We start from the raw sequence: 24492 nt of genomic DNA, 5'->3' as shown, positions 1-24492 counted from the left end.
TGTCTCTCTCTGTCTCTCTGTCTCTCTCTGTCTCTCTGTCTCTCTCTCTGTCTCTCTCTGTCTCTCTCTCTGTCTCTCTGTCTGTCTCTATCTATCTCTCTCCCTCCCCTCCTCCCACCCTTCCCCCCCCTTTCTCCTTTTTGTTTTTCTTTCTGTACTGAGGATGGCATACTATTATTGAACCGTGCCCCATCTTCTTTTAAAAAGAGGTTTTTTAAAAAGATCTTAAAAAAGGTTTTTAAAAAAGATCTATCTTATTTTTAATTATGTGTATGTGTGTATGTGCATATGAGTGCAGGTACCAGTGGAGACCAGTTCTATCTGATCCCCTGGAGCTGAAGTTAGAAGTAGATATGGGCCACCCCATGTCAGTGCTTGAAGTTGAATTCAAGTCCTCTGCAAGAGAAGTATGTGCTCTTAATTGCTGAGCCATTTATCTAGTCCCTGTCTTTTCTTAAAGTATCAAGCAACAGGAGCAGGGTTGTGGCTCAAGGGTGCTCTGTTTTTATATTCCAGAACATTCTACCCCAATAAGATTCAGGTTGGGTGAAAGGTAAGTTTTTCTTTACAAATAGGGGTAAAACTAAATTCTCTCCCTGTAGGTAAGTTTCAGGAAATAATACATAAAGGAAGTGAAAATATGAACGTTAATTTTCTTAAAATCGTCAGTGCTATGCTCTTTGAAAAGGGTTCCCACAGGGACACAGGTTCCTCTGTTTGAAGACTTTGCCTTAGCCCTCATGAATATATCTTCTGGCCTAGAAGTACATGCATTACAGGGTACCAGTGGAAATGATGCTTGGGCAGGGGACCTATCTGATCATATCATGTGAACTGCAAAAAGCAAGCCTGTGCTTGCCACCTCCCAGGCCTGAAGCTCATCATGGCAAAGTGGTTGTTCTGTCCTTTTCTTCCTTCTGTATGATTTTCATTGCTTCCTGTCCTAGGGAACCCATAGACCTCAGGTCTCTAGCCTTCTCCATCAGCTTTTTACTTCAAGGGTTCTCAGTGCCTTCAATAACACAGAGAAATACAGGAAGTACAGCAACTTAGTGATTTTTTTTTTTTTTTGCCCAGAAAAAGTTGTTTTCTAGTAAGGTTAAGTTGGTATTTGAGACATTTCTAGAGCTGTGTTTGCTGCACTAGTGCCCCATAGCTACTATCATTTTCTTGTCCCCCCCCTTCTTTAAACTCGCCTTACTGCTCTACTTCAGGGGAAACCCCCCCCCTTTTTTTTTTGAGACAGGGCCTCCTGTAGCCCCAGCTGGCCTGGGACTTGCTAGGAAGACCAGGCTGGCCTTGAACTCACAGAGATCTGTCTGTCTCTGCCTCCTGAGTGCTAGATTAAAGGCATGTGCCACCACGCCCAGCTGATTGGGTCTTTCACATAGCAAGTACTTCTGCTGTCTTATGTTTTCTGGAAAGCAAAGCAAGTGACAAAGACCTGAGTGAAAAACTTCATAAACTTGAATCCAGTGGAGCAGGAGAGAGTGAACAGAGAAGGGAAATTCAGTACAAGAAACCTTACTCAGCCACGCACTCACCTTTAATCCTAGCACTTGTTGGCAGAGACAGACAGATCTGTGTGAATTCAAGGCCAGCCTTGCCTATATAACAAGTTCCAGGCCAAGGCCCTGTCTCAAAAACCAAAATAAAAATAAAATGAAACAAAACAAAACAAAAACTCCTCAAAACAAGAAAAAACAAACTAAACTGAACATCATTACTCAATTGGCAGCTAAAAAAAGGCAATGGTTACTCTAGCCCCCAGGACCTTCCGGGACCCTCAAGAAATGCTTTTCAAAACTTCTACCTGAGGGACAAAGGAGGAACCAGTTATCCATCCACCAACAGCTCCCTTTGGTTAAGGATAGTCCCACAGGCACCGACTTCCCCACTTCAGGTTCTACATGCTTGAGTGCAGAACTTCTAAAGATATTCTATGCCAAGGCAACAGAGCAGCTCGGGGAGGGGGCAGAAGCCAGCTTGGAAAAGTGTAGGTCCAGGCAAGATACAATCCAGTTTTCTGTGCAAGCAGGTTCACTGATCAGCATGGCTCTTTGTCTAGGAGTTCTTCCAAATTCTTTATATAGGAGCCCAGGGTATCAAACTGGCTACAGATGGCAGTCGTGAGGGAGACTGTGACCTTCCTCACCTTATTCTTTGATGCTATCATTGTGCTCACTGAGGTACACTCAGCTGTGGTAAGTGGAGTGTACCATCCAACATGGCTGCCAGGAGCACACTCTGTGAGGATGGGGAGGATGCAAATGCAATTAGGTAGTCTAGAGGAGGAGAGCACACTCCAAAAAGTATCCACTGTTTATGAGCTGGATAGCCTGCTCCCACAGAAGTCTCACTGTGTGAAAACAACTTGAGACCAGTGCAGAAAGAGCCAGCTCAGAAAGCTCACATACCACTGTCCTGGTAAAGCTAGTAGTTGTCCCTCTCCCTCCCCCTCCCCCAGGTACCCAGTTCTCTAAGTTTGTCAATTATCTGTGGTGATGAGAGAGAGTGGCTGGGGTGACTTGCCCTGTCACACCCTCTCAGAGAAGAGCAAAGAAGAGGGGAGCTTCCTCAAGGCTTCAGTAAAGGGAAGTTGGAAAGGGGAAATGCCACCTCTTTGACGTTTGTGTCATAGAAAAACTGAGCCTTATCATTAGCCTGGAGACAGCAAGAAGAGAGCAGCTCAGAAACGGGGCCCCGTCCTTTGATTTTTAACACAGAAGAAAAAAAGGCATTTTCTTCAGCACGTAAGTACATTTACTGTTTATTGTACTGTAGGATAGCTTGATAGAATTAGTTACCACCAACCTGACTTTTTTTGAGTGAAAGTGAGCTTGAGAGAGAAAGGGAGGAGGGGGATTCATATATTCCAGGCTGGCCTCAAACTTGCTTTGTAGACCAGGATGATCTTGAACTTCTGATCCTCCTGGCTCTACTTCTCCAGTACCACCAGGCTCAGTTTATGCAGTGCTAGGGATCAAACATGCAGGTCTTCCTACATGCCTGGCCAGCATTCTACTGAGGCACATCCCCAGACCCAATCTCATTGCTTTTTCAACAAACATACTGTCATGACCACCTCCTAGACATCTACTTGCCCTCAGAGGAGCCATCTGTGGTCTTTTATTCAAGGCTGTGGCTTCCCAACACTGTTAGAAAGAATCACCATGAAAACTCATTTTTTTAAATTTCTTAGATGGTAGCAAATACTTTTGTAGGCTGAATTTGAGTGTTTCTAATTAATAAAATTCTGATGAGAAAGTCCCTTCAAGCTAACTGTTTAAAATAGACTGTAGCTAATAAAATTATCTAGTATAGCTCGAACATTAGCTCTGGGACAGTTCCCCAAGAGGACACCCACACATCTTCGGGTCAGCATTGGACTGTATCACGGGTAGCAGGCTGCCCGGATGACAGCGGCGCACAGCATTCATTTTCATTTCTCAATTCTGATACATTTACTGGTAAAAAAATTACCCAGCCTCTTCACACTATACTATGTAATCTAAGTAAGTAATATCTGTAGTGCATCTTTTCTTTCCTTCCTTTTTGGTGGTAGACTTCTCTGTTGATCGAGATCCTCTGTCCTTATAGGATACTAAATTTAAGAACTGAGATTTTTGTTTTCTTAGGTTGATATAAAAAGAAGCTGTTTTGTAACTTAAGCATTGCTTTGTACAGGTACACCCTTGCTGGTTACTGTGTTTTCCTGGGTACGTCCAAAAGAAGAGTTGAATGTTCATGGACTAACATACTGAAGGTCCTTAGAGTTCTCTGTGCTTTCTATTGTTGTTGCTTGTGAGATGGGGGGGAGGTCTCACTATATTTTCCAGGCTGGTCTCAAACTCCTGGACTCAAGTGGTCCTCCCACCTCAGTCTCCTGAGGGTGGGGCCTATGGGGCAGCACCATGAGCTCATCTTGTGTCTAATAAAGTTAACCACACCTGCCAATCAGAGAACAATTTCACCCAAGCTGTGGTTGGTTCTTAGAACGGACCTGAGCAAGTCACCTCTTTTAGAGTTCCCTCCACCTTTGAGTTCCTGTCACAGCCACACCCTGACTTAGAGGTCACTTAGATTATGAACTCTCACTCATTTTCGGCAGGCAACCAGAGAGTTTTCAAGCCATGGCAAGTGACTGGGTAACTCGTACTAGTTTCTTTTTCAGGTTGTGAAACACAGTTTTTTGGATACCCAAGAACTCTATCCCATCTCTGTGGAGCAGTTGAGTTGTCTAGCCTCTGCTTGGTGTGTACCACTGTCGCTTCTCTACTGCCTGTTCCACCCCTTTTGTGAGCCTAGGAGGTGCCCAGGCTCCTTGGCTCTAAAATTCTGACTTTCACCATCTATCCAAAGCATCTGAAGCTATGGATCACCCACTGAGACAGGAAACACCACCACACAAGTGTCGTCTCAGGCACCGGCATCTCTTTGTGCTGCTGATGGGTCTTTTACACTTTACTTCAGGTAAGGAACTTTTAGGAACTTGACTGAGTCTCCACTTAAGATCTCTGAGGTTGTAAGGAAGGCGGTGCTGTTCTCTGGGTTGCCTGCCTCTGCCTTACTTTGTGAACCAAGAAGAGACATTCAGGGTGTTCTCAGAACAATTTAGGCCTAAGAAAGTTCTGGTTCAAAAAGGTTAAAGGTCACACAGCAAGTTAGTATCTAGGCTAAACCAAGGACCTAGACTCTAATAGTAGAGGTGGGGATAGTGTTTTTTAAACAAAACCATAAGCCAAAGCCACAGCTTAGAGCTATGGCCTCCTCCATAAATATTAGATGTTCATTTACATCTTGTTACATGTCAAGGGTATTGGCCTGAGGGGTCTTATTTCCAAGTATATGTCTATGATACAATTCAACTGATGCAGTTTGCCTCTTAAGACTGAACAATGACCATCTTTTCTATTTGAGGGCAGAGAGGGTAGTTGAGAAATATAATTCTCTCTCTTTCTTTCTCTCTCCTCTCTATCTCTCTCTCTGTCTCTCTGTCTCTCTCTCTCTCTCTCCCTCTCTGTGGTGTTTTTGAGACATGGTCTCCCTGTAGCCCCAGCTGACCTGGAACTTGCTATATAGACCAAGCTGGCCTTGAACTCACTGAGATCTTCCTGCCTCTGCCTCCCGAGTTCTGGGATTAAAGGCATGTGCTGCCATGCCTAGCTGAGAAATAAAATCCTCTTAAGATGAAATCTTTCTCTTAATATTTCCTCTTAAGCCTTGTATTCTGACTTCTTTTGTCAACACTGGCATCTGCCATTAAGATTAGCACAAAATTATATTGTTAGTTTATCTGACTGTATTTCATATGTGTTCTGGAAAGTATTTTGACTTCTAGATGATCTTTTTTTTTTTTTGGACTGGCAAATGTAGGTTCTTTCATTCCATTCCAATCTCAGTTATTAATATGAACTCTCAGTCCATGCATTACTCTTCACATCATGATATGTAGGTTACAGAATAGCTGAGAAGGGGTTAAAGTACCTGCAGGGTCCAAAGGGGCCTTACTGAGGGCAGAGCAGAGAGCTGATACAGATGCAAAAGGAGTCACTGCAGGAGGTTAGACAGTAACAGAATGAACTCAGTGGCAGGGTTCTATTCAGGGGCGGGACTGCCAAAGCACAGAGGTGACTCAGGGCACAGTAGGTCTACATGAATGGCAGTTCCAATGGGCTGTATCAGACTGAGCTGAGTCCCCAGGAACCCCAGGAGTTTGTCTCTGTGACTTCCATGACATATGCACAAAATGACCTTATGATGGGTAGGGAGACAATGTCCCTACTATTAGATACCCATCGTTTGATATGGCCCATGTGAGGGTGTTACATCATTTGTTGGTCTAGTGTGTTTGATGAGCTCACAGGCTTGGTTCTTCTGATGCAGTTTTTGGTATGCCATGTGTCCATGTGCTTCTGGTTTAGTTGGATACGTTCATAGGTGGTAATGTTTTATTGGCATCAGTAAGTTATCGGTCTGTGTCTCATGGTTTACATTGGGCAGATGGTGGTTGTTCACCTCCATGAACAAAATGCAGAGTCATTCCTACTTCTCTACTTGCACTCAAAATGAGCCAAACTTCTGTTTTATTAAAATGCAGTTGCATGGGTAAGGCATAGCATGAAAGCCACTGATTTCTACTCTATGGGGTGATTTAATGCAGATGATCTTAATGTAGCTGAACTTGTGGCACTATCAAGAAGGTTGGGGCTTTGTGCAGGACATGGTGGTGTACATCTGTAATCCTAGTACTTGGGGTGGAGGCTGGTGATTTTGATGTCATCCTAGGCTACAGAGCAACACTCTGTTTCCAGGTAAGTGAGTAGGGCACAATGGGGCAGACCTTTAATCCCAACTCTTGGGAGGCAGAGGCAGGCCGATTTCTGTGAGTTTGAGGCCAGCCTGGTCTATAGAATGAGTTCCAGGCCAGCTAGGGCTGCATAATAAAACCCTGGCTATAAATAAAAATATAAATAAATAAATAAATAAATAAATAAATAAATAAATAAATAAAATGATAGGGGGGCTAGAGAGATGGCTCAGCAGATTGGAGCCCAGACTGCTTTTGCAGAGGACCTGGATTCAGTTGCCAGCACCCACTTGGGGTGACTCACCTATAACTCCAGGTCCAGAGGGATTAGATGTTCTGGCCTCCCTGGGTACTTGCACTCATGTTCACACACACACACACACACACACACACACACACACACACTAAAAAGATAAATAATAAAAAATAAAATCAGAGTAAACGTGAAAAATGTAGAATGAAACAAAAGATGCAGCTTGGGACCCACGGAGCCATGGCAAGGCTCTGATTTTTTTCGTTTGTTTCATTTTGAGAGAGAGAGAGAGAGAGAGAGAGAGAGAGAGAGAGAGAGAGAGACTCTCATATAGCCCAGGTTGGTTTCAAAAAGTAACTTTGAACTCCTGATCCTCCAGCCTCCACCTCCCAAATACTGAGGTGAAGGTGGTAGCTAGTTCCTGTGACTTTTTTTAAGGCCAGTAAACAAAATATCTGCTTTCTATGGAGCCAAGTACAAACTGGCTTCTCAAATGCAAAGAAGCTTGAATGCAGTACAGCCTGCAGAAACTGGACTTTCAAAGGTCCTAATGTAAAGGTGCTCACCTAAAATACTGCCCAGAGTATCTAAGTGTGAGAGAAGGGGAGAGGGAAGGGAAGAAGGGTTGAGGCACACAGGCTTCCTGCTGCAGTGACGGTAACTCTAAGTTTTCAGCACCAAGTTGTAAAGCTTGCTATTTTACTGTTGCAGAACCAAGAGAACCATGGCTTAAGTGTCCCAGTTATACATCAGAATTTGTATGTAGCTGACATTACCAACAATTACACAGTTACAACATCTTTCTGGAAAACTGGGAAAGCACTTCCAAACTCAAGTCTTCTAGGGAAACTGCATAAACCTAGAAATGGGTCTGGAAAGCAGGGGATGGAAAACATTTAAAAAAAGAAAGAAAATGAAAAAGAAAAACTTAAAGCTAGGCTTTACAACTATACCAGAAAAATCAGAGTCAGAAATAAACCAACGGTGATAAATTTTTAGCTATTAGGAAAGCACCTTCTTCTATAGCCATGTCCAAGGCTTACTGTTTGAGTCAACAACCAGTCCTTGAACTTCTTAGTTCTGAATGCACACCTTACCCCAGGGGTAAGCTAAGCCTCTGATTCCTGCCCTCAAAGAAGTTTGCATATATAAGTTGGGGAAAAGCAAAATGAATCCACATGAAGTGAGTGAAGAGCAGGAGGTCTTGACCGTCCAAGTCTAGAATCTGAAAAAGAAAGGAGCATGGTGGCCAGAGGAGCTGGAGGAGAAGACCTGATGGAGGCAGATGGCAATAGAAAGGATTCTGGTCAGGGTAACATCCTGGGCAGGGTGCCAAAGTGAAGAACATAGGCATGGCGTCTCTTGTAGCTATCCTCTAACTTACTAGGTAAACAAGGATGACCTTAAATTGTTGATCTGCCTGCCTCCACCTCTCAAGTACTGGGATTTCAGGCATGTACCACCATACCCAATTTATGCAGTACTGGGGAATGAACACAGGGCTTCATGAATGTTTGACAAACACTCTACCAATCAGAGGGCTACAATCAGCTGTCCGGCTCATTCTTTTTAAAACATTTTTATATTATTTATTTTATGTGTATGAATGTTTTGCCTCATATATGTCAGTGTACCCATGCCACGCAATGCCCACAGAGACCAGAAGAGGGAGTTGGATTCCCTGGAACTAGAGTTAAGAATGGTAGTTAGCTGCAGCCAGAACCCAGGGTCTCTGTAAGAAAAGCCAGTGAGCTTATCTGCTGAGCCATTTCTCCAGTCCCTGGGCTCATACTTTTTAATTATTTAATTCAATAAAAACCAGGCAGCTTCTATATACAGAATGATTTTCTTGGTTCTGGGGGAAAATTACGAGTTCTTTACTTCATGGAATTTATGGTCATTGGGAGGAAGAAGGCAAGCAATCCAATAATCAGAGAAATGAATGTATGGCCACAACAGAAATAAAGGCTTTGAAGATAGGGTACTATCTGGAGGTACCATCTTCACTAGTTGAAGGAGAGCCAGAGTAAGCAAGGACCTACAGATGGACAGTGGTGGATAGGTCAGGGGTTAGAGGAAGCCAGACATTCTGATCACCATGGGGAATCTGAATGTTATTGGAACTGCAATGGGAAAGTCTGGAAGGGTTTTAGGGAAGGAGGTGGCACTTTCTATCACAGTGCTGTGCATATTTTAATTATGCATATCAATCAGCCGGGGGTTTTGTTAAAAGGCAGTCTAGAGACTGGGGTTTTTTTCAAAGAAGTGAAACTATTTTGCATAATACTATAAGGATGGATATATGTAATCATAAAAGTTTCAACCCATAGAAAGCACACCTCTCAAACTGAACTCTAAGCTATGGACTTTGGGTAGTAATGATGCGTCAGCACAGGCTCATGGACTGTAACAAATGTGCCACTCTGGTGTGGGATGGTGACAGCAGGGGAGGCTGGAACATAGGACAGATCGGTCTGTGGTGCTCCTTTGTACTTGTCTACCCAGTTCTGCTAGGAATTTAAAACTGCTCTGAAAAAGTAAAGAACTTTAAAAATATTTTATTTTGTGTTTTGATTTTTGGAGACACAGTCTCACTCTAGCTCAGGCTGGTCTCAAACTCATGGAGATCCTCCTGCCTTAGACTCCCAAGTGCTGGGATTACATTTATGAACAACCATGCCTGGTTTTAAAACTTTACTTTAAATGCTGTTTCTGTTCAGGTGTGTCTGCAGTGGTGCTTGAGATTCTACATTTTTTACTTTGTTTTGATATTTTTTATTTATTACTTTTATTTTATGTGTATGGGTATATTGCCTCAAGCAGTGCCACAGAGATCAGAAGGGGGCTTCGGATTCCCCTGGAACTGGAGTTAAGGACGGTTCATAGCTGCCATGTGGGTGCTGGGAATCGAACCCGGGTCCTCTACACGAGCAGTCAGTGCTCTTAATCGCTGAGTCATCTCTCCAGCCCCAAGGTTCTGCATTTCTAATAAGCACTCAGGTGACATCGAGGCTGGGGGGTTGACCAGATAGCTATAGTTTGAGCTGTTGGTCTATAAAAAGCATTAAAAACAAACAAAACCAATAAGTAAATAAGCAAACAAAAAACATGGAGTCAAACCTGGTGGCACAGACCTGTAATTCCAGCTACTTTTTTTTAAAAAAATGATTTTCCTAAAGTAATTTATTTATTTATTTATTTATTTATTTATTTATTTATTTATTTATCTTTCTGAGACAGAGTCTCCCTGTAGCCCCAGCTCATTATGTAGATCAGGTTGACTTTGAACTCATAGAGATCCACCTGACTCTGCCTCATGAATGCTGGGATTGAAGGCATATACCACCACACCTGACCTCAGCTACTTTGAAGGTGGAGGTAAGAGGACCAAAAACTTCAAGACCTCCCTAGGCTATAAAGTGAATTCAAGGCCAGACTGGACAAGAAGTGAAATTTTGTCTTAAAATAAAACATATAGATAGGGTATGTGTCCTGGTTGATGGAGTGTTTGCCTAGCATGTACAAGGCCCTGAGCTCAGACTCTAGCACAGTGAGGTGACACATGCCTGTAATCTCAGCACTTTGGAGGTAGAGGCAGGAAAATCAGAAGTTCAAAGTCATCCTCAGCTACATAGTAAGCTTGAGACTAGTCTGGGGTCATGGCAAAAAAAAAAAAAAAGTCTAAGAGGGCTGGAGATATAACTCAGAGTTGCTGGAGCCTAGGAAATGTTTGTAGAGCAGTCACAGTAATTGTGCAAACTTACCAGGAGACTGTTTCTGTGATGTGATGGGCTTGATGAAAGAATGCGGTCAGGGGGAAGTGGATGGACTAAGACAGGCACAGTATGAAGCTGGTGAGGACTTGCCAGACCTCAGTGTGGATGTGAGTTATCTGTGGGGATGAGAGAGTGCAGTGGAGTAAGATTATGGAGGACTCTGTCTGAGGGCCAGGGATGTGCCACTCAGGGCTCTCCTTGACCTGCCCTGGGTCAGGAAGCCACACCCTGACAGACATGCTCCTCCACAACTTTCCCTCTTCTCCAGTCACTGATACCCAGGACAAGTGGTCCTCTTTCCTGTACAAGGTGGGACTCAGCCACATCCTCTCTACCTCCATCTTAGGAGAATGGTCTCTGGGGGCAGAAATACCTGTCTGTACTCCTGAAACTGGTGGGTCGGAGGCATCTGTCAAAGGAACCACATGGGTAGCTTTTCCTTCAGCACCAAGGTTCTCAAGTTCTCTCTCTCTCTCTCTCTCTCTCTCTCTCTCTCTCTCTCTCTGAAATAGGGTCTCACTATGTAGCCCCCTGGAACTCACTATGTAGATCATAAAGATCCACCTGTCACTGCCTCCCAATTGCTGGGATTAAAGGTGTGCATCACCACATCTAGCCCATAGACTGGGGTCTTTTAAAGATGGCTGGGGGCAGGCTTTCTGTAGGAGCTGGTCAGAGATGCAGGAGAAACATTAGGAACTCTGAGCCAGAGAAAAAGTGAATGTTCCCTGGATAGCACCTCACATGCTGTCTAAATGCTACTAGCCAACACATCCCCTTAGTGATAACCTCCATCCTCACCATCCTGATAACAGCTGTCCAAATCTCTTAGCATTTTAAGAATATGAATACTATTTAGAGAGGAAAAAGTAAGGACCAGATTTTTACAGACTAGATGAGCTGGGTTTGAAGAGGAGAGAAAGTCAAGAGAAATGTCAAACTCAGGTGACAAGTTTCAAACCATCAGTGGCTAGAGGGCTCACTTATTTGTGCTGCTGGCATCCAGCACAGGCCCAACACCAGGCCTGAAATGTTCACCTAATCAAAAGCTTAGAGATGCCCCAAAATGTCACCTCCACAGAAAAGGCCAGGCCCACAGGAATGCTGTGACATGTGTACTCCCCCAATCCTGACAAATGAATAAATAAATGTAATAAAAAATTTAATAGTTCAGTAATTTAATGCATAGATTTACAAAAAGATTGACATTATCAGTAAAATCTCCAGGCATTAGGATAAGTGATGTTTATATTTTTTTCTTTCATTCTTTCCAAATTTAATGTAATTTTTTTCTAGTTCATGAAAATGTTTATTTAATCACCAGATGTGGTGGTGCACACCTTTAACTCCATCACTTAGGAGGCAGAGGCAGGCAGATCTCTGTGATTTCAAGGTCAGCCTGGCCTATAGAGCAAGTTCCAGGTCAGCTGGGGCTATAGGGAGACCCTGTCACAAAAAAAAAACAAAAAGAAAAGAAAAGAAAATGCTTATTTTTAAATATTTTATTATTTTTATTTTACGTATGTAAGTGTATTGCCTACATGTATGTAAGTGCATCTGAATTGTGCAATGCCCAAGGAAAAGGGTGTCAGATCCCCTGGAACTGGAGTTACGGACCGTTATCAGCCATCACATGGGTGGTGGGAATTGAACCCAGTTCCTCTGCAAGAGCAGTCAGTGCTCTTAACTGCTGAGCCATCTCTCCAGCCCCAAGAAAATGCTTATTTAACAAACACATTTATTTAACATCACCTAGGTTGTTCTATTTTGTTTTGTTTTACTGAGGATCAAACCCAGGACATTAGGCACTACTGAGTCTCCTCACTTACGGACTTTTAGATGCTGTAGCTAGATCATTTCCTTTCTCTGTTAGGGCACATGGTGACCCAGAACTAAGACCCTTGACCAGAGGTTTGGTTGCCAAGGCAGCCTATCTGCTGCACAGTTAAACTCCAGAAAGGTGTATCCTGGTGGGGGTGAGGGGGAGGCAGGAAGACTTTCTTAAGTCTTCTTGTAAATCTATGCATTAAATTATTGAACTATTAAATTTTTATTACATTTATTTATTTATTTGTTGGGGGGAGGTAACGTACATGTCACAGCATACCTGTGGAGGCCAGAGGACAACCTGCAGGAGTGGGTTCTCTCCTCCTACCATGTGGGTCCTGGGGATGGAACTTAAGCCGTTGGCGATAGCGGCAGATGTCTTTACCAGTTGAACTATTTCTCCAGCCCTATTTTTTTTTTTAGACAGGGTCTTGCTGGCCTGGAACTCACTTTGCAGACCAGGCTGGCCTTGAACTCACAGAGATCTTCCTGCCTCTACCTCCCGAGTGCTGGGATTATTTTACTATTTTTGTATCTCCTAATTTTTAAAAAATTTTATTTATTTTTTGTTTCATGCATATGCGTGTACTGCCTGCATGTAGGTAAGTGCGCCCATGTCGTGCAATGACCGCGGAGGTCAGAAGAGGCAGTCAGATCCTCTAGAACTAGAGTTACCAACAGTTGTTAACTGCCATGTTGGTGCTGGGATTTGAACCTGGGTCTTCTGCAAGAACAACCAGTATTCTTAACAGCTGAGCCATCTCTCCAGCCCCGAATCTCCTAAATTTTTTGCAATGACATAAAATTGAACAATTTTTTGAGACACAATAAGGGATTTTGTTTTCTCACTTTTATCCAAACCTTTTCTGAAAAACATAAAAAGATGCACATTGATGATACTCTTATAAAGAAAAATTACATAGTCCCCAAGCTGCAAATCAATAGTACCACAAACAAAAGCTTAAATTATATTATGTGAAAGGATTTAAAACTCTCCATCTCAGTGTAAAATTCACTGGTTTTTAGTGACTTGCAGTGTTTCGAACCCATCACCACTATCTGGTTTCAGAATATTTTTAACACCTCATAAAAGAGCCCTTTATTAGCCATGTTCTGGTGCCCCCCCCCATTCTCAGTGGCCACTAATTTAATTTCCCTCTCTAGGACTGTGCCTATTCTGGATGTTTCTTATAACAGAACCATTCACTCTGTAGTCTTGTGTGTTGGGCTTCTTTCACTGAGCACTGTGCCTTCAGGGCTCACCTATGTATTGGATGGTATGTAGTATAATACTGTAGTATGTATTGGAACCTCATCTGTTTTCATGGCTAACAATAAACTGCTGTAAATTAAGTTCTTAAAAGGTACACTATTTGACTAAAACCAGTGGTCTTTTTGTTTGTAGGCTAATAGCTTCCTCCGGTGGAGGGTAGTGGTTGGGAGTTGAATTGAGTAAGGAAGGATGGTGGCAAAGGGCCTGGGATTAACTGCTGAATGTCCTCAGTTTGCCATGTAGGTGAGCCATGTACACACATCCACTAGGAGAAGGGAGTAGAATTGCTTCCTATTTCTGCCCATTTCTTCTCACATCTTCTGTCCATGTCCAGCCACTGATGAGTTGAAGGGGCCTGGTGCACACCCCATGCTAGCTGTGGGCCTTCCATTCATACCATAGGTTAGACAGTTTCTATGATTCCACCCTGGGTATGGTTTAACAAGCAGACGATGGTGCATGGGCAGAACAGACCTATCAAACATCTATAGTAGGGCTGGTATGATGGCTCTGCAAGTGAAAGCACTTTCTATGCAAGCCTAATGGCCTGAGTTTGATCCTCAGAGCCCATGGTAGAGGTAGAGAACTGAATCTAGAAAGTTGTCTTCTGACCTCCATATCCCTGCTGTGGCACAAACACATCTGCACTTACATAAGCCATCATACATACACATACTACTACTACTACTACTACTACTAAGTTAGAATTTAAATCTGTATTTTAACTTATAGTATCAAAGCACTTTACTTCTTATGATCATTGTGGCAATTATGTAAAGTAGGGAAGGTAACGTTCCCACTCTGCAGAAGTGGTTACCTGATCACCATGGAGGTTAAGCCACTTTTTCAATGTTATGATTGTAACGTGATAGATGGAGCCAGTCCTTATCTCCTAATGCCTATCTATGCATTCAGCAAGTATCTATTTTGTACCTGCTAGACCAGCCCCTGTTCTCAACTCTGCAGATGTGGTGATGAACAAAACAGGCAAATGCTGTCACATGCCCCCTACCCCAGGTCCTTACATGTCATTTCTATACATAGGTAAGTACCTATCCCACATGTAAATATGTTGCTGGAGCAAAATGAGGACAAAGCCAGGTATGGTGGCCTATGCCTTTAATCCCAGCATTCAGGGGGCTGAGGCAGGGGAATTATAAGGAGTTTGAGGCCAGACAAAGAAAGTACCAGGACAGCTAGGGCTATACAGCAAGGCCTATCTCAAAACCCAAGACTAAAACAAACAAAAGAAGACTGAAGACAACTCAGGGTAGGAGCCTAAGGAGCAACAGAGCAAGCAGACCGATGGAGTCAGAAGGAGCTGTTTGGGAGAATCAGAGCCACCCCGAGGAGAGAACTCGGGCCTGAGTAAAGTGGAGTAAAGTGGGCCAAGTGGAGCTCTGAAGAAGATGCTGGCTTTTCTCACATCCCAGGCACTGTGAGGAGAGTGAGGCACAGTGCCCTTTAAACTCTCATGCCTGCGTTGTCTGTGGTGTTGCAATGCCCACTTGCAAAATGGCATACACAACAAACTCAGAGATCCAATGAGCTTCGGAGACCTGACTTCCCTTCACAGTCACTGTAAGACAGAAGCCTTCCGAGGCATTTCTTCCATTTTCTCATTGCTTGCAAGAGAGTGGGACAGTTCCTGTGGGAATTTCCAAACAGTGTGAGAGAGTTTTGATTCCTCTTTTCAATATGGTTCTTCCTCAGCACCAACAGAGGACTCAGACAGGAAGGGAGAACAGCCCATTGATGAGGTGCCGTGACCGTTAGGGGAGACATTCACGCTTCTCTTTATGTGACTGCACAGATCTCCTTCGGAACCATCATTGGAATTAGACAGTTTTGCTTTTGGTTATGATTTCTCTCTTGCTAATATCATCAGATGTCAAAATCAGTTGGAAACATTGCTTTCTATGAGGTGGGAGCAAACAGTTCTGGAGAGGGGTTAACCCATTATTTATTTGGGACCCAGATAAGTGAGATATTTCATATTATGGTGTCTAACAGGTCTAAGCAATACCAGTCCTTTACAGCTGATATGGCTCCTGAGTGAGATTAAAGGAACAGAGCGTAGGATTTGGGGCAGGCGGAAGGAAAGAATATACTCCTACAGAAGACCTGCTATGTCCCTGAGTCACCCCTGTTTAGATCATTGAATGGAATCAAATTTTGTAGTGCTCCTGAATGGGCAGGAACCAAAACCATTTCACAGATCAGGAAACAGATTAATCAGCAAGCTGCTGAGCTGGGGCTAGAATCCAAGTCATACCTTGTGGCTCTGGGAGCACAAGGCAAAGAAAATGCAGATGATGGCACTGGGCAGGCATGGCTCATCCTGAGAACTTGGGCCTTAGAGGTACACTGTCTCTGAACCCAAACGCAGAAGTCTAGTCTGATAGGGAATTTCATTGTGTCGATAGCTATTAGGAGCTAATGAGTTGGACTTTAGACACTGAAATGTTGGTATCTGGGATACACTGATGGGGACATGAGCCAGATTTTTAAAATGGAACCTGCTTAGCAAATGAAAGCTGTGGGATAACTGCATATATGGATTACAGACAGCCAAAAGGAAGACAGGATAGAGGGTCCATATAGGTAGCTGAACAGGGCAGACACATTCCAGAGTTGTAACCCATGGCCTTGTCCTGTGAAGCAGCAAGTCATTCCAGCCTAAAAACACAAGGCAGGTGGATTTCTGTGAGTTCAAGGCCAGCCTGGTCTACATAATGAGTTCCAGAACAGCTGGGGCTACAGGGAGACCCTGTCTCAAAAAGACCGAAAAAAACAAAAAACAAAACAAAACAAAAAAACAGAAAAAAAAACCAAACCATGAGGTCAGTCCAAGCCCAGAAAGTACACATTTGTTTGTTTGTTTGTTTGTTTGTTTGTTTGTTTATTAAGACAGGGTCTCACATTCTTGGCTGGCCTAGAATTCACTATTAGACCAGGATGGCCTTGAACCCAGAGATCTATTGCCTCTCCCTCCCAAGTGCTGGAATTATAGGCATGCTCCACCATGGCCAGCAACTTTTTTGTGTTACCATTTAAAATTTTGTGTTTGCTTAGAGACAGAGTCTTTGTAGTGAAAGCTGACCTTGAACTCTCTGATTAGCAAAGGATGGCCTTGAATTTTGATCCTCTTGCTTCTGCCTCTCAAGTGCTAAGGCTATAGTCTGCTAGGAATCTCTTTTTTTCTTTTTAAATTACATTTATTTACTTATTTGTGTGTGTGTGTGTGTGTGTGTGTGTGTGTGTATCTCAGATATATGTTTGTGAATAGTATTCATGCTCATTATTGTCAGGTCATTGAAATTCCTTAAAATGGAAAGAAATCTTATCATATGACACAAGATGAACAAAATTGAAGACATTAAGTGAAATAGGCCAATCACAAGAGACAAACTATCTAAAGCAGTCAAATTCACAGAAGCAAAGAGTAGAATGGTGGTTTCCAAGGAGAGGAAAGGAAAAGGGAATTTGTTGTTTAATGGTACAGAGATTCATGTCACAAAATGAACAGTTCTAGAGCTTTATCTTATACAAATGTGAATGTACTTAACCCCACTGTAGATTTTTCAAAGGTCAGTATAGTAAATTTTATGTATATTTTCAATGCTGACGGTCAAACCCAGGGCCTTTCACATGACAGGCAAGTGCTCTACCACCCAACTACATGCCCAGTCTTTGGTAATTTGAGACAGGGTCTCCCTATGTAGCACAAGTTGACCTCAATCTTGCTATGCTCCGACATCACCATCCCAAGTGCAGAGATTATTGGTATGCATCATACATGTAGCTATGTGGAGTTTTTTTAAAACCACAATAAAAATTAATAAATGACTCCACTATTTTGCACAATTAATATACACTAATTTAAAAAATTATAAAAAAGTGTTGAACCCCAAAAAAATCCCAATAGATTCACTCGTCATGGTTAGTCATTAGACAGAACATGCTGAGTTTGGATGCAGCCTGCTCATGCAGGAATCTGTGTTCACTGAAGATAAAATCCTGTTCTGTTTGCCCTTCCTTAGGTCTTGGCCAAGTGTCCAAGTCAGTGAGAGAAATGGCATCACTGTCCTGTGGTTACAACATTTCTCTTGATGAACTGGACAGAGCTCGTGTCTACTGGCAAAAAGACGGCACAATGGTGCTGGCTATCATATCTGGGATGGTGAAAGTGTGGCCGGAGTATAAGAACCGGACTTTCTCTGACATTGCTAACAACCTCTCTCTTGTGATCCTGGGCCTGCACCTGTCGGACGGGGGCACTTATACCTGTGTTGTTCAAAGGAGTGACAGAGGGCCTTACAGAGTGGAACACCTGAAGTCAGTGACGCTGTCAATCAGAGGTTGGTGGAATTTCTGATTTACTGATTCTTAATGTCCCTATGGACACATTCCTATTGATGTACATGGCAATTTGACCAAAGATGAATGTACCTCACTTCATTTCTGAAGGGTGAGTCTCCAGTTTTACAGAAAATCATAACTGATTTCTCAAAATGGAAATATTTATTAATTTGCATTTCTTGTATTTTGAAAATCCAAATTGACAGTAACCATCGCAGGCCCTGGCATGACCTGAATGCCCTCTGCATCAGAGGAGCACAGCTTTGATCTGATGTAGCTGTGCTGTGAACTGCATCTGAGCCCACAATTCAGGCCTTTGAAACCCTGAAGGGAGGATAGAAGAGCCACGTGGCCTGTCCTGTCCATGCAGTACTTGACTATCTGTGTCTACTGGACTAGCAGGTTCTACTATTTTCAAAACAAATTTACTCATTACTTACTGAAGCTCTCACTAACAGTCATTCTTATCAAGTTCAGTGCTAAAGAACTGGATGCTTAAGTCAAGCCTGCCATAGGGAAGAAGAGGGGATCAATGCCCTGTTTACAGCCCTGCTATGAAGGGCAAATGCTTTTCATCCTGCCCTCATCACAGGCCGCAGTCCTGGAGGACACGCATGGAGCCAGAGTTCTTGCTGAGAAATTACAGTCCCAGGCCATTCCCTCACCTTAAAATTCAAATACATTTTCTTTGTGGGCCATTGAGGCTTTAGGGAAATAAAGCCTCATACGCAGTAAAACATAATGATTAATCTTGATAACCTAGCATTTCAGCAGATGGCTGCTGGTAAATTCACTGTTTTTCCTTGCTTCTGCCATTGGCTCTGCCTCCTTTCTCGTGGCCACCAGACCACACCTAAAGCTGAGGTGTAAAGCCAGAGTCACATAGAACTGTCTTATACCTTTTCTGTGTATCCTATACTTGTGGTTGAGCAAATAATTATATAGTGATGTGATCTGGGGGTATGAAGTTCACTTGTCCAAAATTCAGACCTGTACTGATTCCTGAACTTCTAGTCATTGTAGGCATTCTTGTAGTTGTTGGCACGTCCCTTCCCTTGGGTCCCTGTTAGAAATGAAACTATGACCTGAAGGAGGTGGCACCACAAACACTGTCACTTGTACTAGCTAATTACATTAACTCAGACTCTAGCAGAAGATCCAGAGAAAAGGCAGGTCAGGGCAGAAAGACCAAGAAGAGAATCCCTCCCTGAAGAGGACACCATGGGGGTGGGGGGTAGCTTTAGATTGCAGCAGGAGGCAAGGACAGCTAAATGAGATTTGCGAGGTCAAGGATGTGAGGACAAAACCGGTAAAGGAACACACAAAGGGAAAACTAGCCTACCTTACCGGAACCATTCTGAAGTTTCCAGTATAATCCACTGAAGCAGGCTTTCCCTGAAACATTTCACATCATGTGCCTATAAATAACTTGGAGCCTGTTAAAATGCAGTTTCAAACTCCATATGTCTAGGGTTTGAATGTGACATTCTGCAGGACCAACAAGCTTCAAAGAGACAGCAGTGTTGCTGCTGTGAACTGCTGTTTGAGAAACTAGGGGTTAAAAGAGTTCCCATTTAGCAGAGGCCCACTGTCCTATTCTGCCCCAGATGGAACGGTTTCCTCAGAACACAAGATTTTAGTGGCAATACTGAGGAGTCTCAGGTAAAGGAGGACAAGTGGGTACTCTACATTTTCTTTTTAAAATATTTATTATTTTTTTTAAACTTTATCTGTGTGTCTTGCCTGCATGTATGTAAGTGCACCTGTGTCATGCATTGCCCATGGAGGCCAGAAGAGGGTGTCAGATCCCCTGGAATTAGAGTTACCTACGGTTGTTAGCCCTCTTGTGGGTGATGGGAACCAAACTCACATCCTCTAGAAGAGCAGCCAGTGTTCTTAATCACTGAGCCATCTCTCCAGCCCCCTGTACATTTTCTAGTATTGGAAAATGGGAACATAATACGACCGCAGTATATGAAACCCCATGCAGACTAGTGCATTTGAGAAGCAGCTATTCTAGGGAACAGATCAACTGGGCTGTCACTGGACCTCTCTGAAACATTTGCACCTCTGCCTTTGCTCAAACGGTATCCTTCATCCTTCTCCACTAAGAAGGATGAAAACTTGGGTTAACTGGTTCAAATGAGATACAAAGGACTAATCATTTAATGGCTCACAGCCTTGCAAGACCTATATAGTAGTATCTCAAGCAGATCAACTTGCAGAAGAGCTAGAGACAAAGCTGGGGCTGTTGTAAGCCCCGTCAGACCCGGAAAACATGGCTCTTGCTGTGTAGCTGGTTATCGGAAAAGTGGAGCACAGACATGAATGAGTATGAGTCATAATTTAGAATGTGAGGAGTTTGGATTAGTTATCCCAGTTATAGCACGTGATATATTGTTACAAGAAATAAATTGAGGGCTGGAGAGATGCTCTGAAGTTAAGAGCATTGGGTGCTGTTGCAGAGAACTGGGGTTTGGTTCCTGGGACCCAAATAGTGGCTAAGAACTGTCCATAACTCCAGGTCCAAGGGATCCAACGCCTTCTTTTGGGTCGTGTGGGCATTTCATGCCATGGATGCACCTACTGCCCTGCAGGGAAAATACTCATGCAGATAAAATAAAAATAAATAAATAGGTAAAACAGGATATATAGTTAAAACATTATTTTATTTTATGTGTATCTGTGTAGTGATTACATGTATTTAAGTGCACCCATGTCATACAATGTCCAAAGAAGTCAGAAGAGGCATTGGATTCCCTGGAACTGGAGTTGCTGAAGATTGTAAACTGCCATGTAGATGCTGGGAATCGAACCCAGGTCCTCTGCAAGAGCAGAGTTGCTCTTAACTGCTGAGCCATCTCTCCAGCTCCAAAGGAATATTTTTATATTGACTGCCAGTGTAGTGATTTGATGCAATGGGATAAGCTAATGAGAAGAAAATAACAGTGCCAACTAATAATGCCTCAGGAACACATCAAACTTTATTTAGGAACAAGTTCCATTTTTAAAAAAGTGACTTTACCTCCAACCAAATCCAAGTTTTTCCCTTTTCTGACAGTTATACACCTGATATTGCCCCTCCCCTCATTCTTCAGTGCCACCAGGCAGTTCTAGAAGCTTTCCCTTGACAACCTGATTTAAATGAGAGATCTGCTTAAACTCCTGTGTGTCAGGCTATGGCTAAGTGATTTAGAGCAATGATGACATTTAATTCCTTCAGCCGTCAATGCAGGGATTATGACAGCCATCTTCCAGATGAGCAAACTAAGACTAAAGAGAAGTAACTGGCCCAAGGTCACAAGACAAAACTCAGCTTAAGACCTGATCGTGGCAACCACTGAACTCAGCATGACTGAGCTCTGTGGTTCTCAGACTTCTGAGAAGAACGTTAATGATATGGGACATGGATTCCCCACGTATACTGAGAAGTTAAAATCTGTGAGCCCAAGAGTAAGTGAGGAAACAGTTAGGGGAGGTTTCCACACCTTGTTTTAAATGCACTTTAATATGATATTGGAGGTCAAATATACAAATGAAGGGATCCTAGGAGGCCTCTTTGTCCCTCTAAGATGTTAGAATAGCAAAGATTCAGTAAAATGTAGTGGCTGAGATTACAGATTCAATGCTGTGCAGTTTGGGCAGTTTTATCTCAATAAAATACATTTTTTATTATTTATTTAATAACTACATAATTAGAAGAAGCATTTCATTACAATAGCATTCACATATTCAATAACAATTTCCAGAGCTAAGATGCATCTCTCAAAACTGGCTGTAAATATTTAGATTTACAGTTGAATTTATACAGTTATACAATATTGTACTCAGTATAAACCCCATAAGACATAAAATTGGATGAAGTTTTAACCTTTAAAAAAGATCTCATTATTAAATTATGCCATTTCATACAGAAAAAATCATTTTAATGCAACTAACACTTAGATGTTTGCTCATGTGTCTCTAATCTCTATGTATCTGATTATTACTAGTCAAAGTCGGTTACTTTCTGAGCTCCTTGGTACTTGAGTATAGATATAAAGTCATCAGGTAGATTTCAATGGTAATGTTTTTCACATCTACTAATTAACATGAAGCAAATTTTTATGCTTCTTCCTCAAATATAACTCCTTTTTTAAATTTATTGATTTTTGTGTGTATGTGTCTATTTCATACCAAACATCCCAAAAATCTTATTCATCTATTTACCCACATCCCAAATGATACCCTCCCATCACCACTGGAGCCTATATACTCTGTCATCCCTGTTACTGTCCACTGTGTTGTCAGTGCCCCCAGCCTTTCCCCTGTGCTTATCCATAGTTCTTTGTTTTAGGAAGATCAGCTCTTCCTTATCTAGCAGCAATCTGTTGACAATATTCCTTTAGATAAGATTGGGGCCTGCTGTTCATTTTCCCAGTTCTATGCTGGGTTACTGTCTGGGAGTCTCTTGGACCACCCTGGCCAACAACTCAAAGGAAGATATCTCCTGTCTGACATTGTTTCTTATTATATAGCCTTTAGCTATACACATAGACTCTTAAAGAATTCCATTAATCCCTTTAAACTTTGGTTATACTTTCCTTTTGGGTGTTTCAGACCATGCAGTTGGCCCAGATAAACCCATTTATTTTTATTCTTAAGGTTGTTTGAGGATCTGTTCCTCAGGGGTCACATGGACTTAGGAGGAGCCCCTGGCTCCTTTTCTCTACCAGTTCCATGTATGTGAAGATAAGTCAAAGGTCCTGCTTGACCATGGCTGGCTTCGCTTGGAAGCATGGAGGAAATGTTTCCTCTGTGTTGACCCTCCTCTTTGTAGACTAGACACTGGTTCAAGTCCATCTGGTGGGGTCTCCATGGCCTCCTTGATCAAGAGGACAGGTGATTCACCACAGTTACAGGACATTTTGAGAGATGCTCCATAGTCCCCTGGAATTTAGTCAACCTTGGAGGGCAAGGAGCAAAATCAGTCCTTTAAGTCCCTCTGGCCAAATTAGTATAGGTCTCAAACTATGGCTGTTAAACCCCCAAGAGGGTTAGTTCCACCAGACTGGTACTTTTAATTACCATGTGCTATATAGATAAAGCTTGGGCAAAGACCAAAGGTTCTCAGATAAACCTTGCCTAGGCATATATTACATTCTTTGATCTGGTTGTATGTATAATTTTTCAGTAGGTTGTTGGCCTAATATGGTTCCTTCTGGTTTTGTACAGCTAGGTAGACATTGTATATCTCTCACATTGTCTAACCCTTCCACCATGGTTTCCCTATTTAAAGTGCCCTCATTTTTTCCATTTCTCCCTTAATAATACCCTTCTCCTATGGTCCCACCTCTCTTGAGCTCCTTCTTTCTCTTTATCCCCAAGGATCCTTGTATAATTCTCCCTCCCGTCTCCTCTTAAAATAACCCCATTTTTATCCATATTTCCCTTATTAACACCTCTTTCCTAACTGTTCTTCTCTTTCAGATTCTTTCTTTTCCTTTACCTCCCTGGTTCCATTTCATTATCCTGGTTCCTATAGCTATGTCTGGATATACACTCACTTATAAGGATTTGGTGCTAGGGTCCACATACAAGGGAGAACATATTTGATTTTTTTCTTGCTGAGTCTGTGTTACTTGACTTAGTATAATAGTTTCTAGTTCCATCCATTTACCTGAAAATTTCATGATTTCATCTTTCTATACTGCTGAGTAAAGCTCCATCATATAAATAAACCATTTTCATTACCCACTCGTCAACTGAGGGACACTTAGGTTGCTTCCATCTCTTAGCTGTTGTGAAAAGAGCAGCAACAAACATGGATGTACAAGTGTCTCTGCAGTAGGATGAGTTCTTTGGCTATATGCCAAGGAGTGGTATAACTGGGTCAAATGGTAGGTTCATTTGTAGTTTTTTAAGAGTTCTCCACACTGCTTTCCATAGGGTTTAACAAATTTGCAATCCTGCCAGCAGTGGATGAGTGTTCCCCTTTCCCCACATCCTCTCCAATATTTGGTATCATTTATTCTCTTGACCTTAGCCAGTCTGACCGGGGTAAGATGAAATCTTAAAGTGGTTTTAATTTGCATTTCCCTAGTTGCTACCGATGTTGAACACCCTTTAAGATGCTTCTTAGCCATCTTTAATTCTTCTTTTGAAAACTCTCTGTTCAGCTCCTTAGCTCATCTTATAATTGGGTTCCTTCCTTTCTTGATTCTTTGTTTTTTGAGTTCATTACATATACTGGATGTTAAACCTCTGGCAGTTGTTTTGCTGGTGAAGATTTTCTCCCACTCTGTGGGTTTTCTCTTCACTTCCTTGGTTGTTTCTTTTGATGTGCAGAGCTTTGTAGTTTGAGGAGGTCCTGTTTGTTGATTCTTGACCTTGTTTCCTGAGCAATTGATGTCCAGTTTAGAAAATCCTTTCCTACACCTATATCTTGTAGGTTATTGCCAATGTTTTCTTCTAACAGTTTCAGAGTTTCAGGCTTCACATTGAGGTTTTTGATCCATTTGGAGTCAAATTTTATGCAAGGTGAAAGATAGGAGTTTAGTTTCATTCTTCTATAGGTAGAGATCCTGTTTTGCCAGCACCATTTGCTGAACATGCTGTCTTTCCTCCAGTGAATGTTCTTGGCCCCTTTGTCAAATATCAGGTGGCTGAAATTGCATGTACTCATATTTGGGTCTTCAATTTTGTTTCATTT

At 42.4% G+C, this 24492-nt stretch overlaps 1 protein-coding gene across 1 annotated transcript in view; it reads left to right on the top strand.

Annotated features, from left to right (window-relative positions):
* The first annotated feature begins 4371 nt into the window (after positions 1 to 4371).
* The window catches only part of Cd80 (CD80 molecule), a 31600-nt gene continuing 11479 nt past the window's right edge, over positions 4372 to 24492 (top strand). Inside the window, exons 1-2 of the mRNA XM_008842988.3 lie at positions 4372 to 4473; positions 17483 to 17800. Of these exons, the coding sequence (XP_008841210.2) occupies positions 4374 to 4473; positions 17483 to 17800 (418 nt within the window). The 5' untranslated portion in view covers positions 4372 to 4373. The remainder of the gene's footprint in view (positions 4474 to 17482; positions 17801 to 24492) is intronic.

This window comes from Nannospalax galili, unplaced genomic scaffold (assembly GCF_000622305.1).
Source record: "Nannospalax galili isolate Female #2095 unplaced genomic scaffold, S.galili_v1.0 scaffold18, whole genome shotgun sequence".
NCBI lineage: Eukaryota > Metazoa > Chordata > Mammalia > Rodentia > Spalacidae > Nannospalax > Nannospalax galili.
Note: the sequence above shows the minus strand (reverse complement) of the source record. Positions and strands in the feature narration are given on the sequence as shown.